This window comes from Phalaenopsis equestris, unplaced genomic scaffold (genome assembly GCF_001263595.1).
Source record: "Phalaenopsis equestris unplaced genomic scaffold, ASM126359v1 Scaffold235621, whole genome shotgun sequence".
NCBI lineage: Eukaryota > Viridiplantae > Streptophyta > Magnoliopsida > Asparagales > Orchidaceae > Phalaenopsis > Phalaenopsis equestris.
In genome coordinates this window covers 93,426-113,180 of record NW_018253482.1, presented here as the reverse complement: position 1 = coordinate 113,180, position 19,755 = coordinate 93,426, and the positions used below count along the sequence as shown (strand labels likewise).

At 32.7% G+C, this 19,755-nt stretch overlaps 1 protein-coding gene across 1 annotated transcript in view; it reads right to left on the bottom strand.

The window, feature by feature from the left end:
- Nucleotides 1–1,564: 1,564 nt before the first annotated feature.
- Nucleotides 1,565–19,755, bottom strand: part of LOC110039179 (beta-adaptin-like protein A) — a 47,202-nt gene continuing 29,011 nt past the window's right edge. The window contains exons 5-11 of the mRNA XM_020744158.1: nucleotides 18,464–18,692; nucleotides 18,153–18,319; nucleotides 17,820–18,029; nucleotides 16,139–16,249; nucleotides 15,849–16,025; nucleotides 11,567–12,010; nucleotides 1,565–2,033 (exon numbers count right to left, since the gene is read on the bottom strand). Coding sequence (XP_020599817.1) covers nucleotides 1,740–2,033; nucleotides 11,567–12,010; nucleotides 15,849–16,025; nucleotides 16,139–16,249; nucleotides 17,820–18,029; nucleotides 18,153–18,319; nucleotides 18,464–18,692 — 1,632 coding nt within the window. The 3' untranslated portion in view covers nucleotides 1,565–1,739. The remainder of the gene's footprint in view (nucleotides 2,034–11,566; nucleotides 12,011–15,848; nucleotides 16,026–16,138; nucleotides 16,250–17,819; nucleotides 18,030–18,152; nucleotides 18,320–18,463; nucleotides 18,693–19,755) is intronic.

Here is a 19,755-nt window from a genome sequence, read left to right as displayed (position 1 = left end):
AGTTCGAATGAACGTCCCAAAGTTGCGACATAAAAAATTGATGCCAACATGTACAAATTTTTTACATGTTACAAATGGTCGCATAATTTTAATCATGACATTGTGGCACTTGGTCTCGGCATTGTGGCGTTAAAGCCAGACTCAGTCAAACGCGCCTCAATTCACACTGTCACACCCATAACACGAGGCGAGCATTTGTCTAATTAATTGAGCATTGTGACGTTTGGTCTCGATTTAGCTGCGATAAGACCAGACTCCATGAAACGCTTTTATTATTAGTTCGTTCATATCAAATATAGTGGTTAATCAACAATGAAATTGATTGAGCGTCATAGTGTCAAGTGTCGGCGTTGTGGCACTAGTTAATTTTTTGGGATTATTCGAGTAAAGGCAGAAATGTGTTGTTACACGCGGCCACGGTTATTGCAGGTGGAGCCTAGGCATGAAAGCTAGCACTTCAGCTTCATTTAGAGATCGCTCAGTGCTGTGGTGCTAGACCTCTTTCACCGTATGGGTTGAGGCATATGTTGAGTGGACGAAAAGAGAACCCTCACAGTAGTTTAAGAAACAATGGTATCAGGATGAGCCCAATATGATGCCAACAAAATTTATCTATAAAAATGTGTACTTAACAAAATGTGAGAAGTATCAGATCATCAGTAATTGGAAGATAAGTACACTAAAAGAAAAAGTCTGAGATATTTTTTGGGAAAAAAAAGGCTCATCATTCTATTTAAACCTAGGGAAAAAAATATTACGTCCGAAATTCGACGTAAGTTGCATTCAGACAACGGACGTGATACAACGGAGGTCTGAGCCTTGCTCCATCCAGCTATGTCACGTCCGTTGTTCGGAGATAGCTCTGCATCCGAACAAACACTATTTTTTTCTCGCCTAGGAGCATGCTTGTAGTTGTTTTTTTGCACATTTTTTATTTTCAAAAAGTTGTCATAACCCTCCTGCTAACTTCTTTTTCTTCTTAAAATTTGTATGATCAAAATTTATTTTTTAGTAGTTTTTTGTAAAATACGGTAGCTAAAAAAAAAAAAAAAAAAAAAAAAAAAAAAAAAAAAAAAAAAACGTTACATAGCTTTTTAAGGAAATAAAAAATATAATGCTCATAATAATTTTTTTAAAAAAACTACTTCCCATTTAGCTCCACATTTACCATTACAAACAACTTCTACAAACAATTGCAACTGCCCTAAAGGAATTGCAGTCTCAAAATGCAAAAAATATACATATCCAAATAACATGATTTTTTATATTTCTTAAAATATCATTCAATTTTTAAATTATTTGTATTACTTTATTCTACTAAATTTTTATACCATAATAAATTGATACAAGACGATATATAAATACAAACATAGTACTAAAGAACAACAACAACAACAAAGTCTTAATCCCACTACTTGGGGTCGGCTACATGAATCCTTTTCTATATCAAATGATTTCACAATAGTCCTAAAGAACAACATTATTAAAAAGATTGCATACAATAACTATTATCAAATGATTTCACAATAAAGAAATAAACTTTTTGCAAATATAAAATAAAAATTGCATTCAATCCCTCTTCTATAGACTTTTGTAAGTTTTAAGTACAATTATTTTGTATAACTCCACAGTATCAAATAACATATTCTACAAATGAAACATAATACTGCATATGGAGGCATAAAATGCATATCTGAAAAAAATTTGAACAATTGTCAAAAATTATTACAAAAATAGCTCTAAGATGGGCCCAAAGCTAATAATGCAGACTGAAACAAAGCTGAAAATGGCTCAGAAAGGCTGGGATCCTCGGCCTTGATATTTATCTGTGCTTTTGTTGATGATGTATTGATGAGACACTCAACAAGAAAGAAGGGAGAATTTTCGCCATCCTTCTGTGCGAAGAAAAAAAATTTGAGATTTGGCGGCTGGCCGCCAGAGGCGATGCATTGAATGGAGTGACCCTGCATGTGTTTGTGAAGCGTATGAGGTATCGTCAAGGCGACCACTCCTTCTGGATTTATTGAGAATTCCTGGAAAGAAGATGAGACACTTAACAACAATGTTGAAAGCACAGCATGGAGAATGAAAAGTGTAACCTTTGTTTACTTGCATGTTTCAAGTTACAAGGAACATATCTTCAACATATGAAAAATAGAGATAGCAAGGTAGAGAGAATGATAAAAGTAAAGCCAGATTCATACAAAGAGACAGTCTGAGGCAGGGGAAGGAAAAAAAAAATGGAAGAGATAAAGATAAAGCATGTTTAAAATTCCCTCTACAAAAGTCTGCAACTGTTAGCATAGTGAGAGTCTCATCATATAACATAGATGAAATTAAATTATCAAATTACAAAATTTCAACCCATTTTAAATATCTCAGTTTTCAATATAAATAAATGTAAAAATAAAAGGATTAATTCTCTTTTAATCTCCTATGAGTTAAATGTTATAAAAGCATCTCATCTCCCATGAGCTCGCAGAAACATTGAACCCGATGCCCTACTTGCATTTGCCTCCCATGCATTCTGGCATCTCTAATTTGTGCTCAATTTGCCTAAAGAATCATTTTCTTACTGTGTCAAATTGCCTCCCTTGCATGCCAAATCAACTTTCATTTTGTTTTCTTTGATGTCTCAATTTTTTTTAGCAAGTGGATGAATCTAGTGCTAATTAAGTTTAAGAGTTAGAATATTAATCATATGGTTATAATATTTGGATTGAAGGGTAGAGGCGTGCATAAATATTTAAAGAATAGATCCAATCAAAACTAAATCAATCAATCTGGCTCAATATTAGTTCATGTCGGTTCAATTCTAGCTTTAAAATGCTCAAACCAAGTCTACCTGTTTTCGGTTCTAACAGACGATTAATCTAAATCAAATCAAAATTAATTTGAAGTGCTTAACATAGCTAATTACAAAATAGCACCAAGAAGTGTGAGAATTTAAAAAGTAGATGAAAGAGGATGCTAGTTTTGTAAATAGCAATATTGCAAGTGCTATATATGTAATTGCCCCTTCTAAAATTTAAAAGATGTGAAATAATCGTAGATTACATTTTTCTTTTAATTTCTAAATGGCATTATCTTATTTTAAATCAATTCTAGAATGAATGTTATATTTTTGTTTACTTAACTTCGATTTTATAATGTATGATTCTGTCCGTCATATGACCATGACTACTTAATTCTAGAATGCCCATTTTATGTGATTATGTCTATACGTTGATATTTGATAACCAGGTGTCCGGATCCATATTTCTAATTGTTAATTTTAACCATATATGATCTAGGCAAGTGAGAAACTAGACTATATCTGAATCCAAAAATCTAGCCAAACTAACAAATATGAAACTCAATCACATCTAAGAAAATTCAAGTTAGGTATGCAATCATTCTTAAAGTAAAATTGGCACTCATTTTTGGGTTGACTCTCCTATAACAGTTCATGTAATCAGCAAACTGCCATCTAAGCTACACATGAAATCGCACCAATAAGCTACCCTATTAAGGAGCCATCCCCATACTCTCATCTTAAGGAATTTAATTGCTCTTGCTTCCCTTAATGACAACCACTCTCCAGATAATCAACTCCCTGCATTATCTTAGGATAGCAAACATCTCAAAAGGTATATCGAAACTCTCAAAACTCAAAAAGTTATAATTTCCCATCATGAAATCGTTGATGAGTACAGCTTTTCTTAACTAAATTAGCATACCTCAACACTTACAAATTCACACAATCAGCCTCCGCTCCACTAATTTTAATCTCTATTTTTCATATTTCCCTCCCTCACAGCCCAATGCTAACAGACATCATATCCCCTTCAAAGCCAACTTCTACAACTACTTCAACTACCACTGTCATTTCTGAGTCAACCACAATGGATCCACCAATTCACTCATCACCCTCACTTTCCATACTACCCACTTCGCCGCAAGAAATCCAGCATGCGCAGTCCAAAGACCACATGCAAACATACCTCAAACAGGATACTTCAAATTCAAACCCATATTCGATCGCATCCATCACCAGACCATTCAGCTTGATCTTACATGTTACACCCATGTCGTCAAACACAAACACCAGCTATAAGCAATGTTCCAAGAATTCCTTGCCTTGCTACAACCACCTCAAAATTGGTTACCCCACCATCCAAGCAAACCATTCTTGGTTGTAGGTGGAAATTCAAGATAAGGCTTAATTTTGATAAAACCTTTACTTGGAATAAGGGTATCTGATGGCATTCCACCACCGTATTAGTAAAGCAGAAGTTAAGAGGTTTTAAAGAAAATAAAACGTGGAAAAGTAGGACTTGATGGTATTCCAATAGAAGTATGGAAAAAAAAAGTTAGCAAATCTAAGAATTTCTTAGCTTGCTAAACTTTTTAATATTATTTTAAAAACTAAAAAGATGCATAATGAGTGGAGAAAGAGTCAATGGTTCCTATTGTTAAGAATAAAAGAGAAACACGAGTGTGCAAATTATAGAGGAATTAAGTTAATGGATAGGGATCGGCTTAAAGCCCATAATATTTTACATTAGTTATGAATGCTCTTTTTGGACATTTAAGAGGTTTTAAGGGGACCTAATGTCATTCCACCGTTGTATTAGTACAGCAGAAGTTAAGAGGTTTTAAAGAAAATGAAGTGTGTAAAAGTAGTAGGACCTGAGGGTATTCCAATAGAAGTGTGGTTATGTTTAGGAAATCTAGGAATTTCTTAGTTTGCTAAACTTTTTAATATTATTTTAAAAACTAAGAAGAAGCATGATGAGTGGAGAAAGAGTCCAAGGATCCTATTGTTAAGATAAAAGAGATAAACAAGAGTGTGCAAATTATAGAAGAATTAAGTTAATAGGTAGGGATTGAATTTAAGCCCTTCACTTTTTGCATTAGTTATGAATGCTCTTGCTGGGCATTTAGAGGAGGATGTAACTTTGTGTATGTTTTTTTGTTGATGATATCCTTCTTATGGATAAAACTATAGAAATTAAAGAATAACTTGAATTATGGACATCAACATTAGAGTCTAAAGACTTTTATTTGAGTAAATCTAAAACTAAATACAAAAAATGTAATTTTAGTAATAGTAGATCTAGTGGCATTACTATGATAATGGGTGATCAAATCCTTAAAAAGAGTGAATATTTTTCATATCTCGAGTTTATTGTTAAAATTTGGATGGTTGAAGTAATGAAATGCATCACGCCTATTATGTGATAGAAAAGTACCGCCTCGACTTAAAAGGAAAACTTTATAAGATGATGGTGAGACATGCAATGCTTTATGGAGCAGATTGTTGGCCCGAAAAAGAAAAGCATAAAATTAAGTTAAATGTTGCTGAGATGAGAATGCTCGAGTGAATGAGTGGTTTTACACTATTAGACAAAATACAATACGAATATCCATGAAATGGTTGGAGTAGCTCTAGCGGTTCATTCTTTAATTCAGAATTTACAAGAAATACACTGACAAAATCTCTATGACATGCTATTGCTCATTTCAAGGAAATAGAATTGTCTCATGGTGTGTTAGAAAATAACAGGTCATTACTAGATCATCAATCGAGGTAAAATATAGAACCCTAATAACAACAACAATCGACACACGAGTTTTTTGCTTAATACAACAACAACAAAGTTTTAATCCCACCACGTGGGGTCGGCTACATGAATTCTTTTTCTCCATTGCGTCCTATTTAGTTCCATATTTTCATTTAGTTCTAGTAAATTAAGATCATGTTTTATACAATAAGCCCAAGTCTTCCTAGGTCTACCTCTGCCTTTCTTAACACAAGTCGAATCTAAAACATCTACTCTTCTAATCGGATCATCAGATGCTCGACACAGGAGCTACACCAACCTTATCACAGATATATTCATTTCGCATTTTGTCTCTTAAGTGTAAAGCCAATCATCCACCTAATCATTCTCATCTCAGCAACACTTAACTTATTATTATGCTTCTCTTTTAAAGACCAACATTCAGCGCCATAGAGCATTGCAGATCTCACCACCGTCTTATAAAATTTTCCATTCAGTCTAAGCGGTACTTTTCTATCACACAAAAGGCTCGAAGCATTCCTCCACTTCAACCAACCAACTTGAATTCTACTATTAACATCCCCATCTATATCACCATCGCTTTGAACAATGGACCCAAGATATCTAAATCGTTCACACCTTTTAATAATTTGAAAACCCAAAGTCACACTTTTGTCACTAGAGCTACTACCACTAAAATTACATTCCATGTATTTAGTTTTAGTTCTACTTAAATGAAGGCCTTTAGACTCCAATGTAGACCTCCATAATTCAAGTTTCTCTTGTGCTTTTTCTCTCGTTTTATCCATGAGAAGGATATCATCAGCAAAAAGCATACACCAAGGTACATCCTCCTGTAGATGTCCAGTAAGACCATCCATAACTAAAGCAAAAAGATATGGTCTTAAAGCCGATCTCTGATGTAATCCAATAGAAGTAAGAAAATATTTGGTCAATCCTCCTTCAATTTGAACACAAGTAACAACTCTAGTATACATATCCTTAATGACTTGAATATAAGTCATATCAACACATTTCTTCTCAAGAACTCTCCAAAGGATATCTCTTGGAACCTTATCGTAAGCTTTTTCTAAATCAATAAAAATAAAACGTAAATTCTCCTTATTATCTATGAACTTCTCCATCAAACCTCTCAATAAATGTATAGCTTCCATAATAGACCTGCTCGGCATAAATCCAAATTGATTATGAGAAATCTTTGTAATGCGTCTTAACCTATGTTCAATTACCCTCTCCCATAACTTTAAAGTATGACACATCAACTTAATTCATCTATAATTTTCACACTCATGTGCATCCCCTTTATTCTTAAAAATGGGGACCAAAATACTCTTCCTCCACTCCTCAAACATTTTTTTAGTTTTTTAAAATAATATTAGAGTTTAGTAAGCCAAGAAACTCTCAAATCTCCTAAATATTTTCACACTTCAATTGGGATATCATCAGGCCCTATAGACTTTTCACCCTTGATTTTCTTTAAAGCGTCCTCAACTTCTTTTGTACTAATGCGATAGTAAAAATAAAACGTTTTATTATTATTCACAATATTAATATTACTAAGGTCGATCGTATTTTCAGAAATTTCATTAAAAAATTTATCAAAATAACTCACCGACTTATGTTGAATATTTTTTTTTGTAAGAAAAGTACTTTTTGATTTTCATCTGTAATACACTTGAGTTAAATCTTTACTTTTATTTTCTCTTTGTTTAGCTAGTTTATTCATATATTTTTCACCCTCCTTAGTATCTAATCTATTATTGAGATCATTAAAAGCAAAATTTTTAGCGTCACAAATTGTTTTTTAGACTCCCTATGAGCCGTTTGATATTTTTCCTAATTCTCTAAGCTTTTACCATTAAACCAATTATTATAACATAACTTCTTATATTTTATCTTTACTTGCACATTATTATTCCACCACCAACTATTTTTATTTATAAATTTTTTTTTTATTCTACAATCACATCTTTTGCTACTTGTTTAATAGTATTTGTTACTTTATCCCACATAATATTTGCTTCTTCATGAACATCCCAAATTTTGAAAATTTTACTCATAAAAATAATTTTATTTGTGTCTTGAAGGATCCCTCATATAATTCTACAATGATGAGTCCTAGTATTTTTTATTTTACAACTCTTCATCTTAAAATCTAGAACTAATAAACAATTAAATTCTCACTAGAAATGACCTTACAATCTTTACAATCTCGACGATCTCTTCTTCTCATATGAAAATAATCAATTTGTGTTTTATTAGATCCACTCTTATAAAAAATAAAATATTCATCTCTTTTCTTGAATAAAGTATTAGTGATAACCAAATCATACGCTAATGTAAAATCTAAAATAGCTCTACCTTCTTCATTAGTTACTCCAAAACCGTAGCCACCATGAGTATTTCTGAAGTCTTCTACCACTCTACCGACATATTCATTTAAATCTCCTCCAATAAAAATTCTTTCTTCAAGAGGTATCATTTGTATTAAGTCTTCTAAGTAATTCCAAAATTTATCTTTAAACTCTGTATCTAAACCTATTTGAGCAGCATAAGCGCTTATAATATTAAAAATTTTAGTATCAATGATAATCTTAAGGGCTATAATTCTATCTCCAACTCTATTAATTTTTACAACATTATCTTTTAAACTCTTATATATATAATTACACTAACACCATTTCTAGTGCGACTCTTACCAGAATACCAAAGTTTAAAACCGAAATTATCAATCTCCTTAGCATTTTCTCCAACCCATTTAGTTTCTTGAATAAATAATATACTAATTTTCCTATGAATCATAATATTAACTAATTCTATTAATTTACCATTGAGAGTACCTATATTCCAAAATCCTATTCTAATATTAGTTTTATTAGTTTCATGTATTAACTTCTTTACCCGCATTCGTCTGTAATGTGGGAACCCTTGCTTATTTGACACTGCACCTTGCTTTTTGCTTAATACATTATATTAATGTCTCAATCACACAACCCACTATACTATACTATAAAAATATCTCAACCATGACCCTTGCTAACAAACTAGCCTTCCAAACATGCAACAAATATATAGAAGTTATCATCATTTCATGCGAGATCATTTTTTCAAGGAACAAACTATTCTTCATAACACTTACGAGCATATCACAGATACATTCACCAAAGCCACAACCATAGAGCTCCACAAGGGGAGGGGGAGGGGATAATAACTAAAGCATCTTCACGTCATTGTTGCAGATTCTGTCACATGGACCACTTACCCCTTGTTAAAACAAAACTCAACGGCTACATTACTATCTATCCATCATTGGTGTTTACCTCACATAATAATACCCCTGCATTCTAAATTCCTGATGGCCAAAAAAACCTACAATGGCTCAGTTCAATCAAGTTCTAGCTGATCGAGCCTCATTTGAGCTTTACTAAAATCAACTCGCACACGCAAAGACTCAGTTTGACCTGTCAAAGTGTGTTTAAAAGCCAGTCAAACCAATTCAAAGTTCATACTTCATTTAAAAAGATTTTGGTAGAGTTTTTAGTCCAAGCTTGTCAAAAGTTTAAAATACAAATTACTTGTACTAGAGCATCAAGTTTCTCATCATAGTCAACAAAATGTCACAACACACTTGGAGCTTTCTTGGTGATAGGTCCTCTAAGGATATCAACATGGACATCCTCTCAAGAAATCAATCTATGATTAATCATCAAATCATCTTACCATTCATCAGCATATCTTGATGCACATCTACATGGGACAAGGCCTCAGGACATCAATCCAAGATTTGATTGGCTCTTTTCATCCACCTTCTGAAATGCTTCTTCAGACAAAATCACATTCAAACCTTGATGCTAGCAACAGTCATTTTGCCCTAAGAACTTCTAGATCGTCAATCTTGCCAACTTCAACTTCAACTTTTTATTCAATTATAAGAGCAAGAAGAGATGGGTGAAGAATAGTTTTTAACACCTATTGATTAAAACCCTTGTAGAAATAAAGATTACTACACTCCAATTAGCCTTATCTTTCATCTAGCTCAACCATCTTTCCATTGTAAAGGTTTTGGTCGCAGTCAGCCTCCCTGCATTTCTAGGTAGTGTCGGAGATGAAAACCTACAGTAGAACCCCCATGCATCCATGACAGCTGTTGTTGGAAAAAACTAGTGATATCATCATGATGCAGGAGTCAACTAGCGGTGGAAGAAACAAAAAATGGAGTCAGGTTGAATAATTCAAATTCTTGGATAAACACATCTCCAACAATCTTCTTCTTTCTAGTTCATAAAGCATCCCAATGCACAGGTTCTGAACAGTAAATTCTTTAGCTTACCTACGATTATGGACAACACCAGAGACTAAAACCTAGAGAGCACCTACTGATCCATGACGATAATATTTGTGGTTGGAGAACCAACAACACCATGGTACAGTGAATTATCCAGCAGTAAGAGCAGTGGGAGATGGAATCAAGCTGCAAAACATCGTGGGCTATCCTCCATAATATATTGTACGCTAGAAAAGAGGAAGAGAAGGAAAGAAAACAAAGAAAACTTTTGGTATTGTATTATACGTATTCGCTTTTACAAGCATGACATCCTGAGGTATTCATAGAATCCACACAATACAATGTGGAAATTTTAAAAAAATTAATAACCAAACTATAGCCGTGAAAAACTAAAATATATTTAGTAACAAACACAAACAACAAGAAAACACTAATAATTAGATATAAAGCTATATTAATAGCCATTTTGGCTTAGAAATTTCCAGATAAACACATAATAAGAGAGATATTCAAATGGAAAACCATGAACGTAAGTATGATAGGACTTGACCCAATTGCCACTTTAAACATAAGATCGGTATTGATTTTTAGAAGACTTTCAAACAGTTGCAGTGACGTCAATAAGAGAAACAAAGTGAAACAAAGAATGAACAACTCATAAAAAATACAAGCTTTTGGTACAATGTCAGCGACAATATTCATCTGGTTGTCAAAGCAGAGAGAATTTAAGGTGATGTGGAGGCTCATTAATTAGTTAACACCTAACTTTGAACAGAAAAGCAATGAGCAAGGGTAGATGTCAAAGCAATAGTCCACCTGGAAAAATTTGTCTAGACAATACAGAGCATCAATTCTAAGTAAAATTAATGTCAGATCAAAGGGCTGAAGATGATAGTTCTGGTAAGAGTAAATGTTCAAATTTCTTAGAATTTCAAAAAGTTACAACAGAGGAATCCTCTAGAAAGGTTTGCTTATTATTGGAAAAAAAATTCAAAGGGATTTCTTTATAACCTATAAATATAAAGCTCACACTTTGAAAATTTTCAACCCTCCAAATAAACTGACCAGATTAACTATTTATGAGCTTGGCCAGGGTAAATTTAAGAGGTATTAGAATTGGTGTACAATTTGATGAGATAACCTCATCCCTAAGCATACCCAACCAAGCAACCCTCGTCCATATTTAATTAAAAGGCCAAGTCACCACACTGATTTTGAATTAGCATGACTACTCCATAAGGATAACACGAACTTCATTTCAATGATCAATTGAAGTTTTGTAAAGCAGAGCAAAGAAAAAATTGGGGAGGTTCATAACCTCTTTAAGAGCCAGCAAAATTAGGCAACATTTTTTTGTAAGGAATGTCAGGGACAAACCTTTTTTCAGATAACTGTATTTCACCAATAGCTCACAACAACGGAGCACAGCAACAGAAACAATTTGAAAAATGTTTATAATTCTCGAATTTATGGTGACAAAACGAGAAGATAAAATTGGCATCCAAAACCATTGCATGCTCCATACTGGCAGCCAGTGTCTGGGGACTTGGTACCGTATGAGATATTAGCATGATTCAATCTAAAATATTAAGCATGGTGTCTCTACAATTTAAGACAGAATAGAACAACAAAGACCAACAGTAACGCTGCTAAAAATAAAATCAACCAAAACTCTTTGGTTTAAAGATAATCGAAAAAGAAATAATGATGCTACCTGTAACAAAGAAGTTGCTAGCTGGCCCCACTTTCTTTGGAAACTCCCGGGATCTAAGACTGCTTTTGGATTAAGCTTTAGAGTTGGAGGTGGCCGGATATCAAGAGTACCCAAACCAAGAAGATCGTCAAGGACTGATGAAGCCTGTGATAGCATTGTTGGCATTGCCAGGCTTGCGAAATTAGACTCAGGTTGCCCTTGCTTATCCTCCAAAGATATTAATGAGGCATCATAGCCAGGTGCACTGTATGCTGAATCATTATTGCTCAGTCCTCGACTTTCTTCCTTTTCAGATGTGCTAAGAAGTAAATCATTGTCGCTGGCTTCAAAACTCTGAGCGGGTATTACATTTTCTACAGAGCCAGCATCAAGGGACAAGCTCCCAAGTTCTTCACTAAACTCAAATGGTCCACGATGCTCTTTATCAGTAAACATGTAAGCAGGCTGTAATTTTGCTTTGTTATTCACGGGAAATCAGTGTTGAGCAAAACATAGTTAAAAAAAGCTAACCATGCAGGAAACATAATTCAGAAGGAATAGGCATTTACAAACAAAGAAGGAAGAAATTAGTGCAAAATGGATGAAAAATTAGCGGCTAACATCCAACACAAAATACGCAGCATTAAACAAACATGATGAGGCGTCAAATTCACTGATATGGACATGGATAACAAAAAGAACATGCTATGCATGAATGATAAGCCTTTTCTACTCAGCATGCCTTGTTTCATATGGAGATATTGAGAACATAAGGAAAAAGGAAACATCCTATGTGATTACCAGAATAAAGTTCAGGGTTCACTCTGTATTTTCAATATTTCAGAACACAGAGAATGGAAACGAGACAAGAAAATTGTAGTTGATTGAAAGATTTTGAACAAATTTGTGAGGTAATCTCTTATCCAAGCTATTGCATTCATAGACACAAGCATGGCCATTAAAAATGATACTCAAACGTTACTCTCAAAACCAATCAAAAGCCAAGCGATTGTCTAACCATGTATCTAGCCACTGCCCTTATTTATCTATTGATTGTCCAACAACCACTTATAGTTAATTGAATTGATACAACAGAGCAAATTAAACAGCATTAGAAGCGTAATAACGACAATAGCATGATAAATATCTATGCTGCAACTTAAGAGAGGTGTCGGAATTTTAAGATTATTATATTTTAGTATTTTCTATTTTTATAATATTAAATTGTTCGTATTTTTTTATTTCTATTTCCTTTTTCTAGCATGGAGATTTTGTGGCTTTCCTAATTTGGTAGCATTTCCTTGATATTTATCTTGTAATCATTTCTTATGAAATTGAAAAAGAATATTTTTTTCATCTCACAAAAATTACATTGCATCTGATTGCCCAAACAAGAGGGTGATCTCTGTCATTAAGCAAAAAACAATGAAAGAAATAGATGGTGACATAACAAAAAATGAGAATGTTAGAGAGGAGCCCTTGGCAGACCATTTTTCTAAAATGACCTAATCATTTAGCATAATGAGGATGATCTAATTGCCCAAAGAAGAGGGTGGTTTCTTTCATTGAGTAAGGAGAAGCAGAAAAAATGGATAGTAACATAAGAAAAAATGGCGATGTCAGAAAGAAGCTCGTGTTAGATCATTTTTCTAAAATGACCTAATCATTTCACATAATGAGGATGATCTGATTGCCCAAACAGGAGGGTCTTTCATTGAGAAGGGAACAATGGAATAAATGACCGGTGACAAGAAAAATGAGGATGTTAGAGAGAAGCTCGTGGTAGATCGCTTTTCTAGAATGGCTTGAACATTTCACAACCAAGAAATGCTCCAAATTTTATAGTTTTGGTCACATTACATATAATTGTCCAAACAAGAGGGTGATATCTTTCATTGAGAGGGAGCAGCGGAAGAAATAGACAATCACATATGAAAAATAATGATGTTAGAGAAGAGCTCGTGGTAGATCATTTTTTTAAAATGACCTAATCATTTCACATAAGAAAATTAATGATATTTCCCACATTGATAACTTTTTTTTTAATTGGGTGATTAGATTGTGTGGATTGCCTAGCCATTATTTTGCTATATATGTAAAATTATGAGATAAAAGACGACAACTCACTTATAATTTTTCAATATTAACCACCCAAAGTTAATTGATAAATTCAAGCACTCTAAAAATTTGGGTGATTTCTTGATCTGACTAATTAAAGAGCATCTGTCTAGTCGGGGTTTGATAATACATATGGCTTTGTTTGCAAACAATTTAGCTAATAATAGGTCTACAAGCATTTGTCCATTTGAAATAATTATCAGTTTTCAACAAAGAGAGTCTTAAACTTCATGTTGAGTTTAGGCATATTGAATTTGAACTCCACATACATGAAGTGCATGAAGATATTCACCAAAAATTAATTTTCAATTATAAAAATTAGGATTCAACTACCAATTTGAACAAAAAGTATGTGTGTGTACACAAATTGATAAGAAAATTGTCGGTTGTAACACTTATGAGATTAAATGTAAGAAACAAGTAACTATGACAAACCAACATGTGATGATGCCAAGGTCGCATTAAAAGAAGCACAATAGGTATGCCCTGATTTGTGTGATGGATATCAAAGTTTAAATTTGCTAGAGCCAAATATTTTTCTATTCGAACATATATTTAATGGAGATCGACAATTTTACACTCATTAGAATAAACTTGTTATTTTATTGCATAGTCATTTGGTTTTTAGTTTAGGGCTGAAGACAAGTTGAGTCCTTGGTTTCATTAGGTTAGGGTTTTAACAAGTTTCAATGTTAAATGTAGCCAGAATTAGTGATTGATTCATTTCTATTGATCTGATTATAAATAATATAGTGAGTCCACTAGTTGTGATCCTCAACATCTTTCATTCCACATAAATGTTTTCAGTAGTTAGAATTGTAGTGTGATCAGCATAATCATTGGAATGTGATTTGGACTTTCTTGCTAGATGGGTTTCACTTGATAATCTTCTGTCTGTTCAAATATGATAAGCTTGCGACCAACTCTTTCCAATTAATAGCAAACCATTACCATAATATCGATAATTATAAATGTTAAGTCATTAAGAAACAATTCTAAATTTGGTATGCTCGACTGGATGCTAAATCATTCAAGTGCAATTCGTAGACCAGTTTCTAGCGGATGTCCTTATACAAGCATGGAATTTGGATTTCTTTGCCTGGAGATATCTTTCTTTTTCTTCTCGACTACATAATTCACTATTGATTTTCACAATGGAATCGAATTTAGTCATATTTAATAACAATTGGATCTCTGATTATACAATGAATCTTAATCAAATTGCTACTTTATGGTTTAAATGCTCTTGTTAAATTTGTTTAATCTAGAATATCACTAAATTATTATTTGGACAGATTATTCGTATTTTCTTATTTTCATCAAAACAAGTGTTTATTTTGATTGTTGGTTTCTAAGACTACAAACTATAAAAATTGATTAGTGGAAACTTCAACATCGGCATCATTTAATTGCTATAGGTTCTAAAAGAATTTAGGATTTCAACATTAGGAAGATTTAGTTGTAATACAAAATTCAACATCTGTTCTCAATCCTAAGACATTTTAAATTTTATTTCACCAAAAAAAAAGACATTCTAAATAAATACACCAATAAAAATAGCAAGATAAAGTTAATATGGAAAATTAGAAAGAAAAAAAGACTAAATCAAAGTTTAACATTAATAGAAATGGTGCAAAAAAATACGCATGAGTTAAAACTTCCAAAAAAACAATAAATAAAATAAAAAGAATAGCTTAAGGAAAACGAATTAGTGTGAATAGATCCAATGATGATGGTAACGAATTATCTTTTTATAATTCAATAAAAAATTTGTCAATCAAACAAATGCTCCAAAATCTCACGTCTCCTTCGAAGACTTAAAAGGGTTCACATTCAATCCTAGCCCTCTGCCTTTAAAACACCTTTTATTAAAGCTGACATATCCTCACTTTCACATCAATCTATAGGATACTTTTTATTTCGCAATTTTGTTCGTTTTGTTATCCAAGCAAAGCTCCTTATTTAGACTCTCACTCCTAAGATAATATTTTTCATATTTCTATGATTTCATCGCACTAAATAACGTAATATTATAGATTTTATCAAATCGAAAAAAAATCAAAAGAAATAGAATACGCAATTGTAGCACAAGAACTAAATGAAAATACTTCTTTTCAGATTCAAGGTCCATTTTCAGTAAAAAATTCAAAAAGGTTGAATTCAGGTCAATAAAGATGAAAAATACCTTTTGATATAAAACCGAGAGGGTATTAAATTCATCAAATATGTGATCTTTAATTTCACTGCTCTGGGTATCAGTAAAAACTGAAACTGCTTGTTTGGGTGGATTTACAACACGTTCAGCCAAAGATACATCATATTGCAGAAGCCTGTAGTAGAATAAGGCTCTATCATGAACATCCTACAAAAAAAAAACTGTTCAAAAAAAAAAAGAAATAACACAAAATGCTCTAAAACGCATACAAGCTCCAATAAAATATTCCAAACTTCTCATTGATGATAAAAGAATTGTACCTGATGAGAATCAGCCAAGCCAGCTGCTAATGCAGCACCCAAGGCCTTCTGTACCTCAGGAGGCCTTTTAAAGAAACATTTCATTGTTGCAGTCAAAAGATGTAATCGAACCTTCAAAATGACAAGAGGATTGGTTTATATAAATTTTGAAGTAATCATTCAGTGTTCAAACGCCTGGATAACTATTGTGATAACCAAATCAAAGAACTATTAAAAGAAATCAACTAATTATGAGAAAATTGAGTCATGACGTTGAATGAAATTGCTCCTCAATAATCAGTGAAAGTTACCAGTCCCTGGATTTCTTAATGGCATAGAACGCTTCAAGAAAAGAACTCAAAATTCCAATATTGCTCAAAACCGAATACTGGAAGTTGAAGGATAATCCTAGTCTCCTCTCCTTGAGCTGTTTGTTCCTTTAAATACATGAACATTACAGACTTTTACCAAGAGTATGGGAAATCAATTCATCTTGTTCGGACATGGTGAAGATTGGACAAAAGAAAAATTAAACCAGAATTAGCACCCAAAAATGACATCGCTAGATAATAAAAGACAGAAACCTAAACTATATGATTCCATGTAAGAAATCCACTCCATTATTTAGCTTCAACAATTTAGAGGATAACAACAAAAAGGTAATAGGTTTCATTTGCAGGTTAGAAAATCCTGTATGATTCCAATGGGTATATTTTGAATAAGAGAAAAGTAAGTACATATATTTCCCATTTTAAAAAGAAAATCCACTCAGAATACTAGAGTATTCGGTAGACTTAGGTTTGTTTGGAACAACTTTCTGGCTGCTTTGTTTTTCAGACCGCCACCACAGTTCTGTTTAAGAAACTATTTTCTTGCTACTTTTTAGAAATTTCTATGATAGGAATTTGTTTTTTTTGTAAGTGGCTATCAGAGAGCCGTGGTCACACTTTTTGAAATTAAAACAAATTTATATTAGTCACCATAACTTTTTGAACAACAACTTCTTCTGTGACTGCCCCAAATAAAGCCTTAATGGCAAAAGCAAACCGCATATTTTTCTTCAACAGGCAACAGCTTGAAATGAACCTTTTTCGCATTCAACTTCAAAACCCACAGTGTTTGGTTATAGAACAGAGCAGGTAGAAGTAAATAATGACACCTCAAATTATTTTAGAGCCCAGTGAGTAAAAAAATAGTTATAAATAGCCATTACCGCTATATATAAATTTGATGCTGACTTTACAAATGAATTATTTAGGCTCCAAAAAAACAAGTACACATTTTGCAATACATTAAAAACATAATTTTACTAATGGTAAATTTGAAATTAGAAGTTTACGAGGAAAAATAAGTTTTTCCTTAAGCTTTTCATAACATTAACTGAACATATTCTTTCAAGAATTCCTGTTTGGAACATCCATAAAATGAACAGTGAGAAAATGACGCCAGGAAGAACACAAACTAATGCAAAAGATAAAGTGTCATAATCGTAAGATACCCCAGAACACGTAAAAATCAAGCAGAAGTTCTGAAGAACAACATTAAATAATTTCTTATGCCACACACGGAGACTTCAATTTGGGCAGAATGGCTTGTTTAATGAAAATAATCGCAACAAATTTATATTAATATCAGCAATGAAACAGAATCAAGCCCAAGTCAATTTTTCTATAATAGAAGACACCATCAAGAAACCAATTACCTCAGCGGCATGCTCCTCATCCCAGTTCTCCAGAAGACTTTCTAGAATGTAAGGAGCATCAAGCATATCATTGGAATATTCTCCAAGCATCCATATCAAAGCTGCTTTACCCTTAGGTTCTTGGACATTTTTGCTACTGATATTTCCAACAACTGCAATACAATCATGACTCCATTGAGGATATTTCCTCAAAAGGTCTTTCACCAAAACCTGTATATTGTTCCAAAAAACAGAAATTTAATTAATTTCAGTGCATCCAGAACTTAATCGCACACTCCTGGAAAATAAGTAACAATACTCCAAAAATAAAATCCCTCCTCAATCGAAACTTACAAGTGTTTCAGCTGTCACATAATCCTTCTCCATTTCCAAGAACTGAAGAAGCCTATCAACAATTGCATTAACATCATATTGTTGCAATGCTATTTTTCCAACTGCCCTGATTGACTCCCTTGAAATAGAAATATCAACATTTGCAACATATTCACAAAGCTCAGTCACTGAGGAAACAGAATAGAGCAAAAAACAAAGAAAATGGAAAAAAAAAGGAAAAAAAATCAATATGGCACAAAAATGAAGCATAATTAGGAATGGCTAGGAATATAGCTGCTTCATTAAAACAATTTTTGTCGATGGTACTTAACCAATTTCATAGGTATTGCTCTCATTTGCTATGGCAGTCAACATCTCAAGTTTCAACTTTTGCACATATGATGGTTCGCTGTACTGACAGTAGAAGTGTTTGTAGTCTGAAGAGAACAAAATCGGAGCTCGCATCACTAATAGGTGTAAGTGGCTCAACACGGCGTATGATTGTTCAGGGCTACCGGAACTCACTAGTGTGAGTAAAGGTGCTTTAATGCGTTCATAAACCTATGAAAGACTTTTGACGCTTAATAAATGGATAGCTTCTAGCACAAGATGTAAAATAAGTAATGTATTAACAGATACTGTCAACAACAATAGCAATAAATGCAAACTAAATTAGAAATGACTAAACAAATACTGATATGAGCAAAAGAAACCAATAGAAGAAATGAAACAGCTAGCTGAACTAATGATTAAAATAACAACATTCCATGTATATCTAATTGCCATTGCGCATAAACACATGCAAGTATACACTTCAAACCCACTTTAAGCATACAATCAATATGATTAAATTCCTCAAGAGAACAAAGCTTAGGGTTCAACTTGAAAATATATAGTTATTAGTAAATTTATAGAAAGTACGGTATCAAGCAGATAGATAGCCAGAGAAATTAACATGGTCGGATTATTTTCTAAATTAAATTATTCAAGATCATATATTTATTATTCTTGTTATTAATATGATATTTTCTGTATTAAAAAAAAAACAGATGGTTATCAACTTAGATACATTTGATTTACTTAGGAAAGGTCCTATAATTTAATTTACAGTTATTTATTTGGTCTCATCCTCCTTGAAGTCACAATGATTGATACTCTAAGAGATGATCCATAAATTTACATTCTCATAAATTTACATTCTCCCACATTACCTATGGGGGTATTTGGTTACCAGATTTATATGGCTTAAAACTAAAATGCAGCACACTAATGATTAAACTAGCAACATTCCTTCTATACCTAATTTCCATTGTGCATAAAAACAACTTCAAGTATACACTTCATACCCTCTTTACGCAAACAATTCAATATGATTAAACTTCATTTATGATAACAGAAATTTGGATTCAACTTTAAGATATATGGTTGTTGATAAAACTTGCAGAAAGTATGGTATCAAGAAGATATGCAAAAAAATATATCAGGATCGGATAAATTTTTAAATAAAATTATTTAAATTCATTAAAAGTGATAAATGTTTGATCTACTCAACGAATAAGATCACATGGAACTCTTTCCAAAACCCGGTTTATATATATATACATATATATATATATATATATAT